At 55.0% G+C, this 20,681-nt stretch overlaps 2 protein-coding genes and 1 non-coding gene across 4 annotated transcripts; 1 reads left to right on the top strand and 2 right to left on the bottom strand.

Annotated features, from left to right (window-relative positions):
- Positions 1–2,829: 2,829 nt before the first annotated feature.
- Positions 2,830–2,901, bottom strand: TRNAE-UUC (transfer RNA glutamic acid (anticodon UUC)). Its single transcript has one exon. It is a non-coding gene; the product is annotated as a tRNA-Glu (tRNA).
- A 614-nt stretch (positions 2,902–3,515) lies between these two features.
- VMA22 (vacuolar ATPase assembly factor VMA22) lies at positions 3,516–6,757 on the bottom strand. 2 transcript variants are annotated; one of them, XR_016231671.1, is made up of 5 exons: positions 6,617–6,757; positions 6,437–6,540; positions 6,276–6,358; positions 5,657–5,813; positions 3,516–4,383 (listed from the first exon to the last, which is right to left on the bottom strand). XR_016231671.1 is itself a non-coding variant. In XM_002712274.5 (5 exons), the coding sequence occupies exons 1-5, from the start codon at positions 6,725–6,727 to the stop codon at positions 4,271–4,273; spliced, it is 543 nt and encodes a 180-aa protein (XP_002712320.1). In that variant the 5' UTR covers positions 6,728–6,757; the 3' UTR covers positions 3,516–4,270. The 2 variants fall into 2 exon arrangements, 1 of the variants encoding a protein (XP_002712320.1); XM_002712274.5 differs by having other exon boundaries at positions 5,657–5,788.
- Positions 6,758–7,114: 357 nt separating this feature from the next.
- Positions 7,115–12,144, top strand: IMP4 (IMP U3 small nucleolar ribonucleoprotein 4). The gene is given in 9 exon segments (XM_089329359.1): positions 7,115–7,496; positions 7,605–7,713; positions 9,259–9,342; positions 9,893–10,002; positions 10,102–10,234; positions 10,323–10,504; positions 10,507–10,655; positions 10,739–10,812; positions 10,898–12,144. Coding segments are annotated over 9 exon segments (957 nt in total). The 5' UTR covers positions 7,115–7,493; the 3' UTR covers positions 11,011–12,144.
- Positions 12,145–20,681: the final 8,537 nt, after the last annotated feature.

Here is a 20,681-nt window from a genome sequence, read left to right as displayed (position 1 = left end):
TGGGCCCTGCACCCCATGGGAGACAGGAGAAGCACCTGGCTCCTGCCATCGGATCAGGGCGGTGCGCCAGCCACAGCGCGCGGGCCGCGGTGGCCATTGGAGGGTGAACCAACGGCAAAGGAAGACCTTTTTCTCTGTCTCTCACTGTCCACTCTGCCTGTCAAAAAACAAACAAAGAGTCCAGGGAAGAGGAGTCGAAAATGAGAGGGATTCCTGAGATATTCGAAAACAATACTCGGGTCACAACGGTTACTAGCCGGGGTGACCTCAGTCTGAGGTTGGACACCGCTGGGCAGATGTCCCTGCGGAATCATTTTCTGTGTAAGGCTGTGGCGGCCTCTGTGGGGAGCTGTGGCCCTGCACTGCCCCCCTCGTGACCTAAGCTGCCTCCCTTCACTGCCACTCGCTTTTGGCCAGCGTCCACACAAGCAACTGGATTCGGATTCGGATTCGGACAATTCGCACAATCCGTTCTCATAGGCTGGAGGCTGGCTGCCGGGTCTGTACCCCCACCTCCTGCAGTGAAAGGACAATGAGCGTATGTCACTCAGGCCCGGGCTCAAGGGGTGAGTTGGGCTGGGGGTGTGAACAGCGCATGTGTGAGGCAAAGGCCCAGGAAGCATCCAAGTCCAGGGGCCCAGGGACACACGGCCTGAGAGCTTCCAGATGTCTCTGAGGTCGCTGCTGTGACCTCCTTGGCCACAATAGCCTGCTTAGATAAATATTTACCTACAAGCACGTACACAAATATATATATTTATGTAACCAGATATACATCACTGCATAAATATATATAAGAAATACAGACTTGGGGCTGGCGCTGTGGCGTAGCGGGTAAAGCTGCCGCCTGCAGTGCTGGCAGCCCATATGGACGTTGGTTCGAATCTCGACCGCTCCACTTCCGATCCAATTCTCTGCTATGGGCTGGGAAAGCAGTAGAAGATGCCCCAAGTGCTTGGGCCCCTGCACCCACGTGGGAGACCTGGAAGAAGCTCCTAGCTCCTGGCTTCGGATCATCTCAGCTCTGGCCGTTGCAGTCATTTAGGGGGGTGAACCAGCAGACAGAAGACCTCTCTCTCTCTGGCTCTCTGTAACTCTGCCTTTCAAATGAATAAATCTTTAAAAAATTGTGTCATATGGGGCAGGCATTGGAGGCGACGGTTGGGGGCTTTGCTTTCACCGTCAGGAGTGCCTCTCAGCCCTCGGCGGTGCCTGCCAGCAGCCAGGAGAACTTATATTCACCTTTCTCTCCAGTCTTCAGGAAAGTAGTTTGTCCTACACCTCATTTCTTCTTTTTAAAAACTTACTTATTTGAATGGCAGAGTGAGCAAGAGAGAGGGAGAAACAGGAGAGAGAGAGGGAGATCTCTTGCTTGTTCACTCCCTAAGTGGCTGCAACAGCTAGGAAAGTCAGGAGCTAGGAACTCCCTTGGGTGGCAGGGACCCAAGTATTTGGGCCATCACCTGCTGCCGTCCCAGGTGCATTAGCAGGGAGCTGGATGGGAAGTCAGGACTCGAACCCAGCACTCCCCTATGGGATAGAAAGAGTGGCTTAACCCACGGCACCACAGTCAGCGCACTGTACTCCCTTGTCCAGTGGACCTAAGGAGAGGCAGTGATTTTGAGCCTGTTTAGCATTTGTTGTGAACACTGGAGGAATGACCACCAAGCTGTCTGAGTGCCGCAGGCTGTGTTCTGTTGTAATGGAGAAGCTTAAAATCTCTAAGTACAGAAATCAGACGGTAAAACAAAAAAGGTAGGAAGGAAGGGAGGGAGGCAGGGCCCCCGGACCTGCACAGAACCGCCCTGGGGGGAAGGGGTGGGCAGCTGAGGAAGGCCCTGCCCCGTGTGTCGGTAGGTCTGGTCCATCTGTGCGTGTGCTGGCAAGGCGCCAGGCATCTGGAAGTTCAAGTTCTTTCTGTGCTGGGGCCGTGAAGCCGCCTCTTGGCCGAGGACACCGGAACCCTGGCCACTGGCCCCAAGGCAGCAAACCAGACTGGAGACCCCTGCCAGGTCCTTTGTTAGTGATCTCCAGAGGATGGGGCTTCACCCATGGGACCCAGCCCCCCCACCCCCTGCTGCCAGGCCTGCTCCTCTTCCTCCTTGTCCTCTCTCTCACCTCCCTTCCTCCCCCACCCTCCTCCCTCTTCTCCTTCCTCCTCTTCCTTCCTCTTCCCTCCCTCCTCCTCCCTCCCTTCTCTCCCCTTCCTGCTTTACTTCCTCCCCTCCTCCCTCCTTTCCCCTCCCCTTCCCTCCTACCCCTTCCCCTCTCCCCCTTCTCCTTCCTCCCTCTTCTCCCTCCTCTATTTCCTCTCCTTCCTCTCCCCTTCCTCCCCTCTCCCTCCCCAGCTTTCCTTCTTGATGGGGGCTTGGAGGGGTGGGCTGCCTTGTGTGGGAGGAGCTGGAGGGGCGCCTCCCCCCCCACACACACACAGCGGACTTCGACAGCACATTCTGATCAGACAGCATTATTTTTCAGTTTTATAATATTGTTCACATCTGTAGTGCACGTGGCACCCAACAGAGTCGTCATCAGTGAGCTACTGATGGACGGAACAGTAGCTAACCCTGTGATGAAAACTGTCACTTGGATCACTGCGCGACAGCACGCGCCCCTGAAGTCGCTGGGGCTCGGCTTCTCCACTTTCAAACGGGGGAAAACTACTTAGCTTCCAATGACAAATTGTTGTAATGCCTAAAAACAAAACCCACGTGGATATTTCCAAGCCACAGGTAGCAACCAAAGGCAAGGAGCAAGTTTTCCCAAGGGTAGAAGGAGAAAGGAGGAAAGCAAAAAACAAAACGAGAAAAAGGAAAAACGAACTCTTCGTTCCCATACCGGGAGTCGAACCCGGGCCGCCTGGGTGAAAACCAGGAATCCTAACCGCTAGACCATATGGGAACTGATGATGGGTGGTTCCTGTGTCTGCATACGGCTGTTACATCAGCGTGGCCGCGCGCACCTCCCCAACACGCCTGCGCACCACAGCGCGCGCCCCGCCCCGCCCGCCGGCAGCTGGTCCTCACTGCGGCTGCGCCAGCCCCGGCCCCATCCGCACTGTGACCCGAAGCCAAGACGGCGGGTGGAGCGCGCTTTGCCGGGAATCTGCTGTCCCCCTCCGCCCATTTGCGGAGCGTGCCCGCGAGGCCGTGACTGGTGTGCCCAGGCAGACTTTGTGGTCCCAACGTGGCCCGAGCTTGCGGCCGCGTCCGTACTCTGGCCTGTTTCCCTAGCTGGCCCAGCGTGGACTGCGGGATGCCGGCATGAGCCCCACGCTGCGGTGGGCCGTCCCGCCTGGAGGCTCCCACTCAGGCGCCGCGGGAAACCGACTCCCCCAGCCCACCTCCGAGTCCGGCCCCGGTCCGGGCTGCAGCCCCAGGTGGTCAGGAAGGCCGGCGTTGGAGGGGCGAGCGAGACGCAGCCCCACTCCCTGCCCCGGCCACGGGTTGTCGCTCAGCCCTGCTCAGCCGCGGCCCCGACCGCTGACACGCCCGACTTCCTAAGCCATTCCGTTGTTTTGTGCAATTTGATCGAGGTTTTATTTCATAATACAGAATTGTAAAGAGCAACCCCATAAGCCAAGTTAAAAGACACACTGGAAAGAAACATTTTACAGCTGGTATTATGAACAGAGGACGAATTCCCCCCAAACAGAAAGAGCTCCTAGAGATGGCCGAAAAGACCAACTCAGTGGAAAAAGGAATCGAGGGCAGAGTTCCCGCACAGGGAAACACAAATGGCCCCTCAACACGTGACCAGAGGCCTGGCCTCGCTCCGGGTAAGGTAAAGGCAGGTTTTGAAAAGCCCCGAGGGTCTCTCCTCACGGGACCCTTGACAACCGGGACCCTTGACAACCGAGGTCGGTGCAGCCACAGCCTGGAGCTCCCGCCCTCCACTCGGCCCCTTTGAGGAGCCAGTGTGCCGGAAGCACTACTTCTGGGTCTTCCCTGCCGTGGCAGCCACCTCCCCTCCCCCACAGTGGAGCCTCAGCTGACCCATCTAAATGACTGTTGCAGTGAGCAGCCTGTGTACCCGCCCCAGGCAACATGGGCCTGGAGGTGGTCTCAAAGCAGTGGTTTTCAACATTACTCCTCTTCAAACTTCACACCTAACCGAGTTTCAAACGTGGAAACCAGGGACATTGGAAGGAGGGGACATTAGCTGGGCTGCGGCCAGGGGCAGGGGCTCTTCATGAAGGAGGCAGACGGCAGGCGAGATAGCCACATCCCTGGACAGCTGTGCTCTGGGCCCTGGCCCCTGGGTTCGCAGGTCAGGCAGCCCCAGGTTCAAGCTGCCTGAGTTTCTCCTGGAGCTTCCGGAGCTGGCTCTGACCCCAGCTGATGCGGATCTGGAGGGTGGCAATGTCCCCAGCCAGCTGCAGGCCTGGAGAAGAAGCAGAGAGGGTCACTGTGGCCTCTGTCCTCCATACAGCTCATGACAAGCTCCAGGCAGGGGGCCTGCCCTGGCTGCTCTACAACCATGCTGAGCCCACACCCTCATCACCCTCACCTCCTTTAGGGGGATGCTACAATGGCACCTCCTCCTCAGGTTTCCCTGGCCCCCTGGACTCACTAGCAAGTCACAGATCCTAGCTCCTCCCTCCGCCGGTCACAGGCCCTCACTGCTCTCACCCACTCTCCCTCCACCAGAAGAGTCCACACCCCGGATCCGCTTTCTGCCCAGTGTCCACAGAAACAGCTGCTGTCCATGCTGCTCTGTTGGTGGCCCGCTTAGTAGCAGTGCTGACCACACATTCCATCGCTCCCACCAGAAAACGTTCTCCTCTGGGCTTCCAGCACCCCCGCTTTCTGGGTGCCGCTCCTCAGTCTCCTCTCTGCACCCCCAGGCCCGTGCTGATTTCAACCTGTGTCTGCTTTAACCCTGCATCTGTGTCAGCCACATGGTCATTCAGACACCGCACTATGGAGTGGGCTCCTGAATGTGTCTCCAGCACGGGCCTCTCCTAAGCTCCAGGCACGTGTGCCCACTTACCCACTCAGCTTCTCCCTGGGCATGGTGGACACCACACCTCACTCAGAACACACCTGCACCCACACCCTGCTGCCACCGATATCCATCTGGTAGAGACTGTGGACTCTCCTTGACTCCCCTTGACCCCCACATCCAATTGGTCAGCACATACCGGGGCTTCTACTCTCAAAACGCACGCAGGTCCCTCCAGGCACACGTGCCCCTCCACTGCCTCCACCTGCATCGCACACCTGGCTGCTCCTGGCACCAGCTCCCTCCCCCTGCTCTCCAGTCTGTCCCCAGCAAGTGCCGGACCCAAACAATGCCTGTTATTCTGGGAGTCTGACTGTGCCATCTCTTGCTCACAGCTACCCTCGGACTCCCAGGGTCCTCTTCTCTGGGGCCTGCATCACCTGGGCCCAGAGGCCTGGATCCCCTGCCCTCAGCTCCTGGCCTTGCCACTGTACCAACCGCCTCCATCCTTCCTGTAACATGAGATCCTCTCTACACCCCCCCACCCCCCACCCCGCAGTCTGTGTTTTTTTTTTTTTTTCCCCACAAGTTTTACATTAAGGGCCTACTTCTTTGCACCCTGTCTTTCTCCCCTCCACAAAACAGACGTCTAGGGAAGGGGTCTGTCCCTTTTACTCCTGATTGGGCTTCCAGAATGACGGCGACCACTCACCATCCCGGAAACTGGCTTGCGCCTGCCGCAGACTGTGAGGAACCAGGATTCCAAACCAGTTCAGGGGGTCCTGGGGCGCTGTGGTAGACTCAGGCTCCGGCGTCTTGGTGGGGCCCTTGCGCCGGCGCAGAGCTGGGGAAGGAGACGTTGGAGGAGGCTGGGGTTGGGAAACGGTGTTGAGCTTAATGGTGAGCTCGTGATTCTTGGAAAACACTGCTGGCTGGAAAACCCCGGCCTTTCGCGTTCCTGGAAACAGCCAGCCTGCCTCCCAGGGTTGGGATGACACTCTCTGAGCTCGCTCCCTCACAGGCCCCTGTTTGCCCGGGACGAGGCCACACAGCGACCTTACCCACCTGCCTGAACGTGCTGACGGGCCACGGACCCGCCAGCTGCCCATTCGGTCTCAGGGATGCTTAACTGGGAGCGGCAGGTGGTCGCTCGGACACAAGATGGGCACTTCCGGTTCCCTGGACAGCAAACCGCTTACAACACTTCTGTAACCCTCCGCTTACTTAGACACGATGATCTCCAGACCTGAACGGAACCGTCTCCTGGACTGCGTGTGCACTTTGCCCGTGACATCGGGACGGGGCCCCGACAAGAGGGGGAGGGGGCTCACCTGCCTCGCGGGGCCCCACCTCCTCCGGAATCTGGGCGCCGGCTCTCACCACTCGCAAGTTCTGGAGTCCGTCCGGGGCCTCGCTGGAGGACGAAAAGGGACAGTGTCGGCGGCCTGGCCCTGCACCCTGCCCACCCGCTCCGGAACCCAAGGCTCCTCACCTGGCGCACACGCACACCTGGGGCTCCATGCGGGAGGCGTACTGCAGGGGGCCTACCGACTTGACACCCATGGCGTAGCGCGCCTGGGCGAGCGACAGCCAGCCCTGTGGAGAAGCGAGAGCCTGGAGACTCGGTCTACCTCCGCGCGAGTGCCACCCCCTGCTCACCCCCGGCGCTCACCTCCTCCACACGGCCGTTCAGCGCCGCCCGTTTCGCCTCCAGCTCCTCCAAGTCCGCGAGCAGCTGCAGGATCAGCGAATCCAGTTCCGTCCGCACGTCCCGGGCCGCCATGGGGCCGCCACACTCGGTCTCGGGTCGGCTGAGGACCGGGTCTGGAGCCGCCTCCTTCAGGTCGCCCAATCAGCCAATCGGCATGCGGGACACGCCCCAAGGGGGCGTTCCCATCCAAAGGACCCGGACACGCCAACGGTATCTAGACTCTCATCGCATCACGCAGTTTAAGGGCAGGCTCCCGGCGGGAAGTATAGGAGCCGAGTTCCTCAATTAATGCCCCAAGTAGATCAACCAGCTGCACAGTCTACGAGGGCTAAATGTGGAGGAAGTGGCATTTTAAAAATCATCCTACCACTATAGCAATGGAAAAAGGCGAAGCCGTTTGGCAACCATTTTAAGGAAAGAGTGGCTTTAATTACAGAAGGCGCCTTCAGGTACCTTCCCAATTATTCTCTGTGTTACTGTTACAGCCGATAGGTTTTCTCGAGTCGTCAATCATGACTGCTGTAGCAGTTTATCGCCCGTGGGTAGCCGCTCCGGAAGCCCTCGGCGGCCGACGTATTTGTTAACGGCCCTCCCACGTCACGTGACAGCGTTCTGCCTCCAGCCTATTGGTTACTCCAGCGAGCACGCGCGCCGGACTGGCCAATCGCCTGGAGGCGCCCTTCTTCTGTTCGCCACCTTAACTTCGGGCGCTGTCAATAGTAGGCGATTGCTGCGAAGCCTCGGAGCGCCCTTCCTGAGTGAGGGCGGAAGTGAGGGCAGCACCGCTCAAGCGGTCTCCACATTCTCTCCTGCCTCGCACGTGGAAGGGGCACCCATCATGGTAGGAGTGAGGTTGGAGCTCTTCTTTTCGGGGGGCGGCGGTTCGTCGAGGGCTGGCGCTGGGGCTGCGGGCCTGGGGCGGGTGGTGACCGGAGTTGTTGTTCGATAGCTGCGCCGCGAGGCCCGCCTGCGCCGCGAGTACCTGTACCGCAAGGCCCGCGAGGAGGCGCAGCGGTCGGCCCAGGAGAGGAAGGACAAGGTCCGGCGCGCGCTCGAAGGTAGGGTGTGGGGTCGAGCGGGCGGGGTCGGCTCCCGGTGGGTCTACCCCTGCCCGTGCTGTGTCGCGTCGCGGAGCCGCCCTGTGCGCTGTAGCCTCCGCGTGGCTCGTCCCCAGCGTGGATGTTTTAGCGGAGTCTTGGAGGGCCTTTCCCCGCCGTGGTTTTTCTTCCTGCTGCTCTTGGCAGTGCAGGGGTCCAAGGACTTGGGCCATCTTCTATTGCTTTGCCGGGCCATAGCAGAGAGCTAGATTGGAAGAGGAGCATCCGGGTCTCGAACCGGCTTCCATATGGGATGCCGGCGATTCAGGCTGAGGCTTAACCTACTGTGCCACAACGCTGGCCCCAGTAATCTTTCATTGCCACTTGCAGCGTGGAGTCTGTGGCACACATGCCAGATTGGAAATGCCGGGTTTATCTCTGTTTTGTTGGTGCTTCTGCCAATGGAACTTTGTTTTCTGTATGGTAGTGCATTCCCCTAGTTCCTCGGAAGAACCTGCATTCACTCTGTGGTCCCCTGGTTTTAGGCCTGTGAAGTGTACACATGGTGTTACGTACTGGTGACACATCCCTCTACCTTTAAGAAGTGACAAGCGATCATTACACTGGGATTTGGGAATATTTTCCCTAACTTAGGAGTGTGACTTAAGAATAAACTGTTCTTTTCCTGTTGTTTGTTCTTACATCACACCCATTTTGTCTGGGGAGCAGTGGGGTTCCCAGGGTGTGCCCAGGTGGAGTTCTGGACCCCAGGGAGGGCACCCCCAGCATAGCACCTCAGCCCACCCAGCCGTGGTCCTGAGGAACCTCTGACCCAAAGCAGCTGAGGCCATGCACCTGCAGGCGTTCGGTGCATCTCGCTCAGTGCTCTCCTTGCTGAGGCCTTAAGAAATCCATATTTTTAAAAAAGTTGTGCTATCTGGCTTTATTTTTAAGATTTGCTTTTTATTTACTTGAAAGGCAGTTATAGAGATAGGAGGAGAGACAAAGAGAGAGATCTTCCATCTGCTGGTTCACTCCTCAAATGGCCACAATGGCTGGGGCTGGGCCAGGCCCAAGCCAAGAGCCTGGAGCTGCTTCTAGGTGTCCCACATGAGTTCAGGGGCTCAGACACTTGGGCTCTCTTCCTCTGCTTTCCCAGGAGCATTAGCCAGGAGCTGGACTGCAAGTGCAGCAGCCAGGACACGAACTGGCACCCATATGGGATGCTGGCGCTGCAGGTGGTAGCTTTACCTGCTGCACCAGAATGCTGACCCATCCATTTGGCTTTAAAAATAATGCATGTGCTTGCGGTAAGCTAGAAAGCCTTCAGTTCGTGAGCGCCAGGAAGCCCAGAAAGTGAAGTTTCAGGACCCAGCATTCCCAGGTTAACACGTCGCCAGAATGTGTTGCTTTGCCATCTTCCTCTCCTAGTCACCCTGCATCCCCTGTGCTCCAAAAGGAGCAGGGATCTTTCCGTCAGGTTCCGGGGGGCTGTGCGCTGGGATGTGGGTGGAAGCCGAGGGTCCGTGCTGTGTGTCGCTCAGCCCCTCTGTCTTTCCTCTGCAGAGAACCGCCTGATCCCCACCGAGCTCCGCCGGGAGGCGCTGGCCCTGCAGGGATCCCTGGAGTTTGATGATGCCGGCGGTGAAGGTGACTATGCCATGTGGCCCTCCCTGCCCCTGGGATCTGAGTCCTGTCCCCAGTACAGCACCGCTGGCCTCTCTGTCTGTGTCTTTCTTGGACACGCTGGGCTCTTCCTGGCTGAGGAAACAGGCACAGCAGTCACCCCCGGAACCGTCCCCCAGCGCCCCTGTGTCTGCATGGTGCTCCCGATTGCACACACGGTGGCACCCCCGCATACCCGCTGCTTCTTGTTGGTCATCTCTGCCCCTGGAGTGTCTGCCGGGGCTGGACAGTGTCCCCAGCACGTCGCTGGCAGTCTGACCTTTCATTCATTGTGTAATTCAACGGGGAGGAAAGGAATCTGAAACCTTACAGATACTTGGTGTAGACCTTAGCAGAGCTGGGATTTGCACTGACATGGCAGCCACAAGCGCCCACAGGAGACTTCCTTCGTCGACTGCGCGCTCACGCGTGTGTGTGTGTGTCCGTGTGTTCGTTCTCCGACAGAGCCGGCCGCCCCACGGTAGCCCTTCACCCCAGAGCAGCGTTGTATTCTTGTTCCTCATGCTCCTGACAGGTGTGACCAGCCACATGGATGATGAATATCGGTGGGCGGGGGTTGAGGACCCCAAAATCATGATCACCACCTCCCGGGACCCCAGTTCCCGCCTTAAGATGTTTGCGAAGGTACCGGTGGGCTGGGAGTGAGTGGGGTGGGGGGACGACACCCAGGACGCCCCCCCCCCCCCGCCGCCGTCCTGACCGAACGCTGTGGTCCCTGTGCAGGAGCTGAAGCTGGTGTTCCCGGGTGCGCAGCGCATGAACCGAGGCCGCCATGAGGTGGGGGCCCTGGTGCGAGCCTGCAAAGCCAATGGGGTCACTGACCTGCTGGTGGTCCACGAGCACCGAGGCACACCTGGTGAGGTTGAGGCCGGCGGGAGGGTGGGGTAGGGGAAGGGCAGGCTGGGGGTAGGCGGGGACTCTGACTGCCCGGCTGCCCCCTGCAGTGGGGCTCATTGTCAGCCACCTGCCCTTCGGCCCCACGGCCTACTTCACGCTCTGCAATGTGGTCATGCGGCACGACATCCCTGACCTGGGCACCATGTCGGAGGCCAAGCCCCACCTCATCACACACGGCTTCACCTCCCGCCTGGGCAAGCGCGTGAGTCTGGGGGCCCTCGGGATGCAGCTGGGGGCCGGGCCAGGCCAGGCCAGGCGTGGACACTCCCCTTCCCTGTGCCCCAGGTCTCCGACATACTGCGTTATCTATTCCCTGTGCCCAAAGACGACAGCCACCGGGTCATCACCTTTGCAAACCAGGACGACTACATCTCATTCCGGTAAGTCTGCAGGTTGGGCCTGACTGCCGTGTCCCTGCATGGCTGCGGTCGACCCACCCCCTACCCTGGCTCTGTCCCCGCAGGCACCATGTCTACAAGAAGACAGACCACCGCAACGTGGAGCTCACCGAGGTCGGGCCACGCTTTGAGCTGAAGCGTGAGTGTGGGGCTTTCTTCCGGATCCTGGAGAGGGGAGGAGGTTTGCTGTGCTGGTGGTGACGTCCCTGTCCCCCTTCCCCCAGTGTACATGATCCGCTTGGGCACGCTGGAGCAGGAGGCCACGGCCGATGTGGAGTGGCGCTGGCACCCCTACACCAACACCGCACGCAAGAGGGTCTTCCTGAGTGCCGAGTGAGCCGCCTGCAAGTCAGCACATGGGCGTGGAACCCGGGGAGCCCCGGAGCTCCAGTGTGGGACTGTGCGGGATGCAGGGATCCCCATAGAGACTCTCTGTCACGCAGCCTGCCAGCCTCTGAGTGGGGAGGTAGGGCCGGTCCGTTCACGGCAGTGTACTGGCTCCAGCCATCTCTGTGGAGGGCGGCAGCCTCAGGTTAGTGCTCTGTGGGACCCTCTACTCCCTGGGGACACTTGGAGGCTGGGATCTCCCCCAGGCCTCTCCACACTGCTCCCCTCTTTGCGCCCATGTTCCCGGTACGTACCCATGGGCCCAACATGCACAGTGCTCATACAGGTTTCAGAAACACTAGGAGGTGCCCGGTGGGAGAAGGGTCTTTGTTAGGGCCCTGCAGAGCGCCCACCCCCTGCCCCAGCCTTGCTGCCCCATGAGGCGTGTGTGTACTCCACTTCATGGGCATGATGGAAATTTGCTCTCCTGGACCTGCACGTCCCCGGCTCCCTCCCTGCAGCGCCTGCGGCCACCCTTCTGTTGTGCTTCTGCGAGTGACTGTTCAGATGGCTCAGCTCCGTGCCATCATGGAGTGGTCGTCCCTGTATCGCTGAGTTCTGTGTCCCCAGGCTCACTGGCGCTGTTACAAATGACAGGAAGAACGTGCGTACGCACCACGCTGCCTGTGCCCATTCACTGCCCGCGGACAATGGGGCTGTTCTGTATCCTGGCCATCCGCAGTCGTGCGGCGCTGAGCCTGGGATAACAGACACCTCCAGGAAATGCTGGCTTTCGTTTCCTCTGGGTGTGTGCCCGGAAGTAGGATCGCTGGATCACGTGGCCGTTATATTTTTAACCTTTTGAGGAACCCACGTATGTTTTCCATGAAGACTGTTCCCATTCCCATTGCTACCGAACCTGTGCCTGTTCCCTTTTCCCACCTCCCTGTCAATACTGACTGTTTTTAGAGTGAGTGTCCTAGCAGGTGTGAGATGATAGCTCCCTGTGGCTTTGATTTGCATTTCCACAATGACTAGTGATGATGAATACACCTTTTGGTCATTTATCTGTTGTCTTTGGAGAAGTGTCTAGTCAGATCCTCTGCCTATTTGTCTTTGAATAAATCTTTGCTTTATTGTTGTACTTTTTTTCTTTTTAAGATTTATCTATTTATTTGAAAGACAGTGTTAGAGAGGGAGAGACAAAGAGAAATATCTTCCATCTGCTGGTTCACTCCCTAGATAGCTGTCATGGCCAGGGCTGGGCTAAGCTGAAGCCAGGAGCCAGGAATTACATCTGAGCCTCCTGAGGGGGTGGCATTTAGGCCATCTTTTGCTGCCTTCCCAAGTATATTAGGAGGGAGCTGGGTCAAAAGTGGCACAGCCACGACTTGAACCTTTGTCCATATGGGATACTGGTGTTCCACCTGCTGCATCAATGCTGACCCTGTGCCCATTTCATTTTCCTTTTATAAAAGATTTATTTATTTATTTGAGAGGCAGAGGCAGAAAGAGAGGTCTTTCATCTGCCAGTTCACTCTTCAATTGGATGCAATGGCTAGAGCTGCACTGATGCAAAGCCAGAAGCTTGGAGCTTCTGGGTCTCCCATGCAGGTGCAGGGGCCCAAGGACGTGGGCCATCTTCCACTGCTTTCCCAGGCCACAGCAGAGAGCTGGATCGGAAGTGGAGCAGCTGGCACTTGAACTGGCGCCCATCCAGGATGCTGGCACTGCAGGCAGTGGCTTTACCTGCTATGCCACCATGCTGGCCCTGCCTTTTTTTTTTTTTTTTTTTTTTTTTACTTATTTGACAGGTAGAGTTACAGACAGTGAGAGACAGTGGCCACCTCCTCCTGGTCTTCCATGTGGGTGCAGGGCCCAAGCACTTGGGCCATCCTCCACTGCCCTCCCGGGCCACAGCAGAGAGCTGGACTGGAAGAGGAAGAAGAACTGGTGCCCATATAGGATGCCAATGCCACAGGCAGAGGATTAACCAAGTGAGCCATGGTGCTGGCCCCCTGCCCATTTCTTAAAAATCAGTTTATTTGGGGTTTTCTGCAGTTGAGTTGTTCGAATTCCTCATGTATTTTCAGTAGTGCTATGATATATGTGTCCCCCCAAGATTTATACACAGAACCCTAACCCCAAAGGTCATTAACCCCCAGTGGGATTGGGAGGCAGGGCCTTGGGGAGGTCACCAATGCTGTGCCCTGTACCCGAGGGAGCGTGTTTGCCCTCCACCGTGGAGGGCCACTGCAGCTGCGACCTGCGACCTGGGACCTGACTCTGCTGGTGCCTTGATCTTGGGCTTCCTAGCTACCAGACTGTGAGCAGTAAATGTCTGTTGACAAATTCTCTAGTCTGTGGTCTTGTTACAGCTGCCCGAAGGGACTGAGACGGAGGGGAACCCTTTATCAGATAACATGGTTTAAAAATATTTTCTCCCACTCTGTAGAGGCAGCCTCTGGGAAAATCCTCCAGTTAGGTGGTAAAAAGCGACACACGTGTGATACATTCCCAATGCGCAGACCATGTGAGAAGGCCCTGTGCCTGTGTCTGAACCAGGAGGAGAGGACAGCTGGCCAGGAAATCGGGGAGGAGGGAGACAGAGGGGGATTACTGGGACGCTGCTGTGGTAAACATTTTCTGGGCGTACTGACCACAGGAAGCGTGCCTGTGGAGGTCTCTGCCTGCTTTTGTCCAATAGTGTGAAAGTAATGCTGTGAAAAACATACGGAGGTGTGGGTGGTAAGACAAAAAAAAGGCTGGCGCCACGGCTCAATAGGCTAGTCCTCTGCCTTGCAGTGCCGGCACACCAGGTTCTAGTCCTGGTTGGGGCGCCAGATTCTGTCCCGGTTGCCCCTCTTCCAGTCCAGCTCTCTGCTGTGGCCCCGGAGTGCAGTGGAGGATGGCCCAAGTACTTGGGCCCTGCACCCGCATGGGAGACCTGGAGAAGCACCTGGCTCCTGGCTTCGGATCAGCGCAGTGCGCCGGCTGCAGCGGCCATTGGAGGGTGAATGAACGGTAAAGGAAGACCTTTATCTCTGTCTCTCTCTCACTGCCCACTCTGCCTGTCAAACAAACAAACCACCTGTCTTCCTCGGCTACAGCAGTTGAGCCTCACTCTCCAGAGGTCGGAACTATCAACATTTTTTTTCTTATAGTTTTATTTATTTGAGAGGCAGAGAATGAGAGCGAAAGAGCTCTCCCACCTGCTGGTTTATTCCTCAAATGTCCATGATGGCTGGGGCTGGGCTAGGCCAGCACAATCTGGAACTTACACACGGCTGACAGGAACTTAGTTACTTGTACCTTGACTGCTGCCCGCCAGGGTCTACACTGGGAGGAAGCTGGAATTGAAGGTAGGTACTTTGATGTGATATGCAGGTATCGTAACTGCTGGTCTCAACTGCTCCCCACTGTCAACTCTGAAACTGGCTAGTTATCTCCTCACACTATACAGGGGTCCCTGTTCAAGACTTCTGGTGGATGCCTTGGGACCATGGATAGTACAGAGTCCCATATATGCTGTTTATTTCCTATACATACCTAACTGTGATGAAATTGAGTTTATACATGTTGAAGTGAAATGGGCACATGAGAAATGGTGACTTGATCAGCCCTTGCCCAGACTGTTGATAAACAACTTAATACTTTATTCCTTTTAGTATTATTTTTGTTCTACTTAATACTATTGGTTGAACTCTGTAATTAATACACAATTATTCTTAAGTGTTGAAACTTAACTGAAAAGTGATCCCTGTTAAATATAAGAGTGGGAATAAGAAAGGGAAGAGATGTACAATTTGGGACATGCTCAGTCGGACTTGCCCCAAATGGCAGAGTTAGAAATGTGCCAGGGGATTCGAATTCAATCCCATCAAGGTGGCATGTACCAATGCCATCTCACTAGTCCAAGTGATCAATTTCTGTTCACAATTGATCATAATGAAAGGACTGAGTCAAAGGGATCACATAAATAAAACTAGTGTCTGCAAATACTAACTGATAGAATAAAAAAGGGAGAGAATGATTCAACATGGGAAGCGGGATACACAGCAGACTCATAGAATGGCAGATGTCCTAAACAGCACTCTGGCCTCAGAATCAGCCCTTAAGGATTCAGATCTGGCTGAAAAGCCCGTGAGAGTATTTCAGGCATGGAAAGCCAAGACACTGTGGCAAAACAAAACAAAACAAAACAAAACCTAAATGAAAGATCTCTGTGAGTGAGATCCCAGTGAAAAGAACAGGTCATCAAAGAAGGAGGCACCTTTCTCTGAAGAGAGGAGAGAACTTCCACTTTGATTATGACCTTGTCTAAATATGATCAGAGTCAGCGAACTCAAAAGGCCTCCATAGCCTTTGCAACTCATAATAAGAGCCTAGGGTGATTACTGACGCCATAAACAAGAGTGTCAATTTGTTAACAACAGAAGTCACTGCACTTACTCCTCATGTAGGATCTCTGTCCCTAATGTGCTGTACATCATGATTTAATGCTATAACTAGTACTCAAACAATATTTTTCACTTTGTGTTTCTGTGTGGGTGCAAACTGTTGAAAGCTTTACTTAATATATGCTAAATTGATCTTCTGTATATAAAGATAATTGAAAATGAAAAAAAAATTGAGTTTATAAATTAGGCACAGTAAGAGATGAGTGGAGGCTAGTATTGTGGCATAGTGGGTAAAGCCACTGCCTGCAACACTGACATCCCATATGGGCACTGGTTCAAGTCCCTGATACTGCACTTTGGATTCAGCTCCCTGCTAATGCTTGGGCCCCTGCCACCCATGTGGGGAAAGCCAGATGAAGCTCTTGGCTCCTGGCTTTGGCCTGGATAAGTCCTGGCAGTTGCAGCCATTATGGGAATGAACCAGCAGATGGAAGACTTCTCTTTTGCTGTGTCTCCCTCTCCAACTCTTTCGATAAATAAATAAATTTTTTTAAAAAGATTTTATTTGTTTACTTGAAAGAATTACAGAGAGGCAAAGGCAGAGAAGAAAGGTCTTCATCCGCTGGTTCACTCCCCAGATGGCTGCAACTGCCAGAGTTGTGCTGATCAGAAGCCAGGAGCTTCTGCCAGGTCTCCCACTCAGGTGCAGGGGCCCAAAGACTTGGGCCATCTTCCACTGCTTTCCCAGGCCACAGCAGAGAGCTGGATCGGAAGTGGAGCAGCCAGGACTCGAACTGGTGCTCATATAGGATGCCAGCACTGCAGGTGGTGGTTTTACCCACCATGCCACAGCTCCGGCCCCGAGTGTATTTCTTTAATGATGGTGCAGGCCATGCATTTTTGCAAGTACTTAGTGGCCATTTGTGTGTATGCTTTCTGCGACCATCTGCTCGCTTCTGTAGAAACGATCATTGCCTCTGTACCGACGGAAGGTTTTACATGGTTTTTAGCTGTGGAAAATTTCAGACTTAACGAAGCCAAGAGGACGGTCCAGGGAGTCCAGGAGCTGGTCTCAGCGTTGGCCAGCCTTGCTTCCTTGCCCAGTCCTGCCCACTTCCTATATCCGCTTCATCAATTTTTATTTTGAAGGCAATCCCATACAGCATGTCATTTCAAGCATAAGTATTTCCTGAGGGAGATAAACATTTATCTGTAAGAGATAAGGACTCAAAACAGGCCTACCATTATCACACTTCAAGTTAGCAAGTCTTTCCTTTACATCATCACATATCTAGTCCTTGATTACAGCTTGTTTGAATGAGGATCCAAATTAGTTCCAGTCGTTGCCACTGGTTGGCAAGTCAGTCTCTCTCTCTCTCTCTCTCTCTCTCTCTCTCTCTCTTTTGTTAAGATTTATTTGTTTATTTATTTGAAAGTCAGAGTTACAGAGAGAGAGGAGAGGCAGAGAAAGAGAGAAGGAGGTCTTCGGTCCCATGGTTCACTCCCCAGATGGCCACAACGGCCAGAGCTGAGCTGATTCAAAGCCAGGAGCCAGGAGCTTCTTCTGGGTCTCCCATGTGGGTGCAGGGGCCCAAGGACTTGGGCCATCTTCTACTGCTTTGCCAGGCCATAGCAGAGAGCTGGATTGGAAGAGGAGCAGCCAGGACTAGAACCTGCACCCATATGGGATGCCGGTGCTTCAGGCCAGGGCGTTAACCCACTGTACCACAGCCTCAACCCCCCCCCTTTTTTTTCAAAAATATTTATTTTACTTATTTGACAGGCAAGAGTTACAGAGGAAAAGAGGGATAGACAGGTCTTCCATCCACTGGTTCACTCCAAATGGCCTCAATGGCTGGGGCTGAACCAGGCTGAAGCCAGGAGCCAGGAGCTTCTTCTGGGTCTCCCACGTGGGTGCAGGTCCAAGCACTTGGGCCATCTTCCAGTACTATCCCAGGTGCATCAGCAAGGAGCTGGATCAAATGTGGAGAAGCCAGGACTTGAGTTGGCACCCAAAACAGATGCTGGTGCTGCAGGTGGAGGCTTAACCTACTACACCACTGCACCAGCCCCAGGCAGTCTCTTTAACTTATTTTAAATAGAGACACATCTTGCACAGCTCACCCATTCGAAGTGTAGGATTCAGTGTGGGTTTTTATCATTCATATTGCTGTGCAGCCTTCACCACAATCTAATTTTTGACCACTTTTGTCCCCTAAAAGAAACTACCCATCAGCTATTTTTCCCCAGCCGTCTCCAAACATACCCCAGCCCCTGACCACCATTCGTCTACTTGTGGTGTGCACAGACTTGCCTCTGCTGGCCAGTGCATAAAAACGGACTCACGCACCATATCGTCTTTTCCAGTTGGCTTTGTTCACTTACCGCCATGTTTCCAGAGCTTTCCCATGCTGCATTTTGTGCCGTTGCTTCTGTGCTTTGTATATATCACAGGTTCTCGACCCATCAGTGAGTTGTTTCCAAGTGTGGGGCTGTTAAATAATGCGGCCATGAGCCACCAAGCCTCTTTAAACCTGTAAGATTGTCGTCTCTGTTTCCTTCGGGAACCTGGTTTACTCGTGCAGTTTGCACAGTCTGGATGTTGCTGCTGGTTTCACTGTGGCGGCATTTAACCCTAACCTGTTCTGTAGGATTTTCTCTGAATTCATATTTATGGCTAGAGACTCAACCTAGGTTCAGGCTCACCCAGGTGCAGGCTCATTTGATTTATCTGTGATTGGCATAGTTAACGGGAGAGTTGTGTACACTCAGAAAGCTCATGATGCTTGGGCTGTTTGTGTGAGATTTGCAGATATCGTAGAGCAGCTCCGTTAATTCACCAGGGGTTTCCAACTCGGTGCCTGTTTCTCGAGAAAGTCACATGAAATCTCCTCTGCATTATGGTCTCGTGCTCATTGTGCTTGAAAAGAGGGGGTCCGTATGGCTTTTCTTTAAGTTTTTTAGAATGTTATTATGTCACATGCCTGCCTGTGTTTCTGACAGAAGCCAGCAACATCCAGAGGTGTTTACGCTCACCCAGACAGGTACACGCCTGATTCTCCCCTGTGTTAGGGTTGAGGGGCAGAAGCTGGTCCCGACCAGTGCGTACCTCCCTCAGGCTGTCTCCTGAAGCTTGCACTCAGATGTGACGCCACAGGCTCTGCATTCAGGGCCCACCGATGGCCCACAGCGGTCAAGGCCCCCAGCCAGCCTCAGCTGAAAATATGCAGCTGCTTGCTCTTTGTCTAAATAAAGCACCGTACGCAGATAGGAAGTGCGCTGAGGCTGGGCTAAAGGCGGGTGTGGAAGCCGCAGGCCAAGGACACAGGCAGCCTGACCAGTTCCATCATTCACCCCACCCACCCAACCACACCCCGTGTGCTGCCACCCTCGCTGTCAGAGTACCCGTCTGCCTGAGTTTATTTCCTCCAAGGGCAGGTGTTGAGCAATGCAGGTGTCCAGGCTCTGCCCTGGAGAGGTGGATAGCCTGGGAGAAAAGTTGGCCTGAGTAGGTTTTTTTTTTTTTTCCATATATTTATTTGAAAGGCAGAGTCACAGAGAGAGAAGGAGAGACAGAGAATCTTCCATCCACTGGTTCACTATCCAAATGGAAAACATCTAGAGCCAGACTGGTCAAAAGCCAGGAGCCAAGAACTTCCTCCAAGTTTCTCACGTGGGTGCAGGGGCCCAAGCACTTGGGCCATCCTCTGCTGCCTTCCCAGGGGCATTAGCAGGGAACTGGAATGGAAGAGGAGCAGCTGTGACTCCAGCCGGCATCCATATGGGATGTCGGCTTCACAGGCTTTACCCACTACACCACAGCACTGGCCCCCGTGAGTTGTCATTCATATATATACACACACACACACACACATATATATATATATATATGGATTTTTAAAAAATTTTTTTGAAAGGCAGAGTTACAGAAAGAGAGATCTTCCATCTGTTGGTTCACGTCCCAAATGTTACAGTCAGGAGTTATCTGGATCTCCCGTATGGATGCAGGGGTCCAAGCATCTTCCACTGTCTTCCCAGGCTACTAGCAGGGAGCTGGACTGGAAGTGGGGCAGCTGGGACTCCATCCAGCTCTTAGACTGGATTCTGGCAATGCAGGCGATGGCCCAACCCCCTACACTGCAGCATTGTCGTCATGTCTGAGCATTTTAAGGACATCATTTTTCTATTCCCAGGGTTCCCTGGGGGCTTCCCAAGGCAGAATCACAAGGTAGTTCCTGAGGGCGTCAGCCAGCGTCCACTGACAGCTGCCAGTCCTGGGTTGGCAGGGTACTGAAAGGAGAGGTGGCTTTTGCCTTGGACCGTGTCCCTCTAGCTTCCTCCCTGGAGGGATCCTTGATCTGGGACCCTGAAACCTGGCCCCTGAGGGGAGCAGAGAACACTGCAGCCAATGCTCTCCCTGCGGCAGTGAGCTCCGGCCTGCAGCTGGAAACAAGGGACAGACTTACAGCTGGGACAAGGGGACCGCTCTCCCAGCCTGAAGGTTTTTAACAGAGTGAAGCAGAGGAGAAAAAAATTTCAAATTTCTTTTGCTGCTTCTTGACCTAGTCAAAAAGGAAGACAGCAAAGAACTGTCCCCCTAGGGATGTCAGCCTCACAAACTTCCTTGGTCAAGGTGCGGTTGCTCCTCTTCCCCTTTGCAGCAGCCAGCAGCATTGCACAAGCATCCCCGGGCCTCTTCTTGCACCCAGGCCCCAGCTCTGACAAGCACCCTAGGGTGCAAGCATCCTGAAGGGCCGGGCAGGCAGCAGGCTGGCACGTGGGCTCCTGTGTGCTCTGCAGGCCGTACTAGCTGTGTGGGACCTGGTACACAAGAGCAGCAGGGAGCAGTCCCTGTGCAGCAACACAGCTTGCAGTCCATCTGGGACAAGGGAGAGCAGGGTGGGTGGGCCTTTTCCACCTCCACACCCAGCCTGAGCTGAGCAGGGGCTGGCCAGGAGAGTTTAGACATTTGCAGCCGCCCTGGAGGGATAGTCAGGTGTCAGGAAAGTGGGCAGGTGAAACCATGAGAGGGGTCATGGAGTGAGAGTGGACATACAGCCAGCCAGCCAGATACCCAACCCAGCTACAAGCATGATGGCAGGCCACAGCCTGAGCCATTTAAGCTTCATAGGCCACAGGGAAGCATCTGGCCAGTTCCTCACCCCTAGCAGTCAGAAAGATTGTGACAGCTCCCCACCCCACCCTCCCTGACTCCCCCAAAGCCTGCCAGACAGACACACTTCCATAAGGAAGACAGAATCTCAGGGAAACAAGAAGGCTC

The sequence above is a fragment of the Oryctolagus cuniculus genome, chromosome 3, assembly GCF_051225735.1.
Source record: "Oryctolagus cuniculus isolate XC-2025 breed Fujian yellow rabbit chromosome 3, ASM5122573v1, whole genome shotgun sequence".
Lineage (NCBI taxonomy): Eukaryota > Metazoa > Chordata > Mammalia > Lagomorpha > Leporidae > Oryctolagus > Oryctolagus cuniculus.
This window is presented reverse-complemented; position numbering and strand designations above follow the sequence as displayed.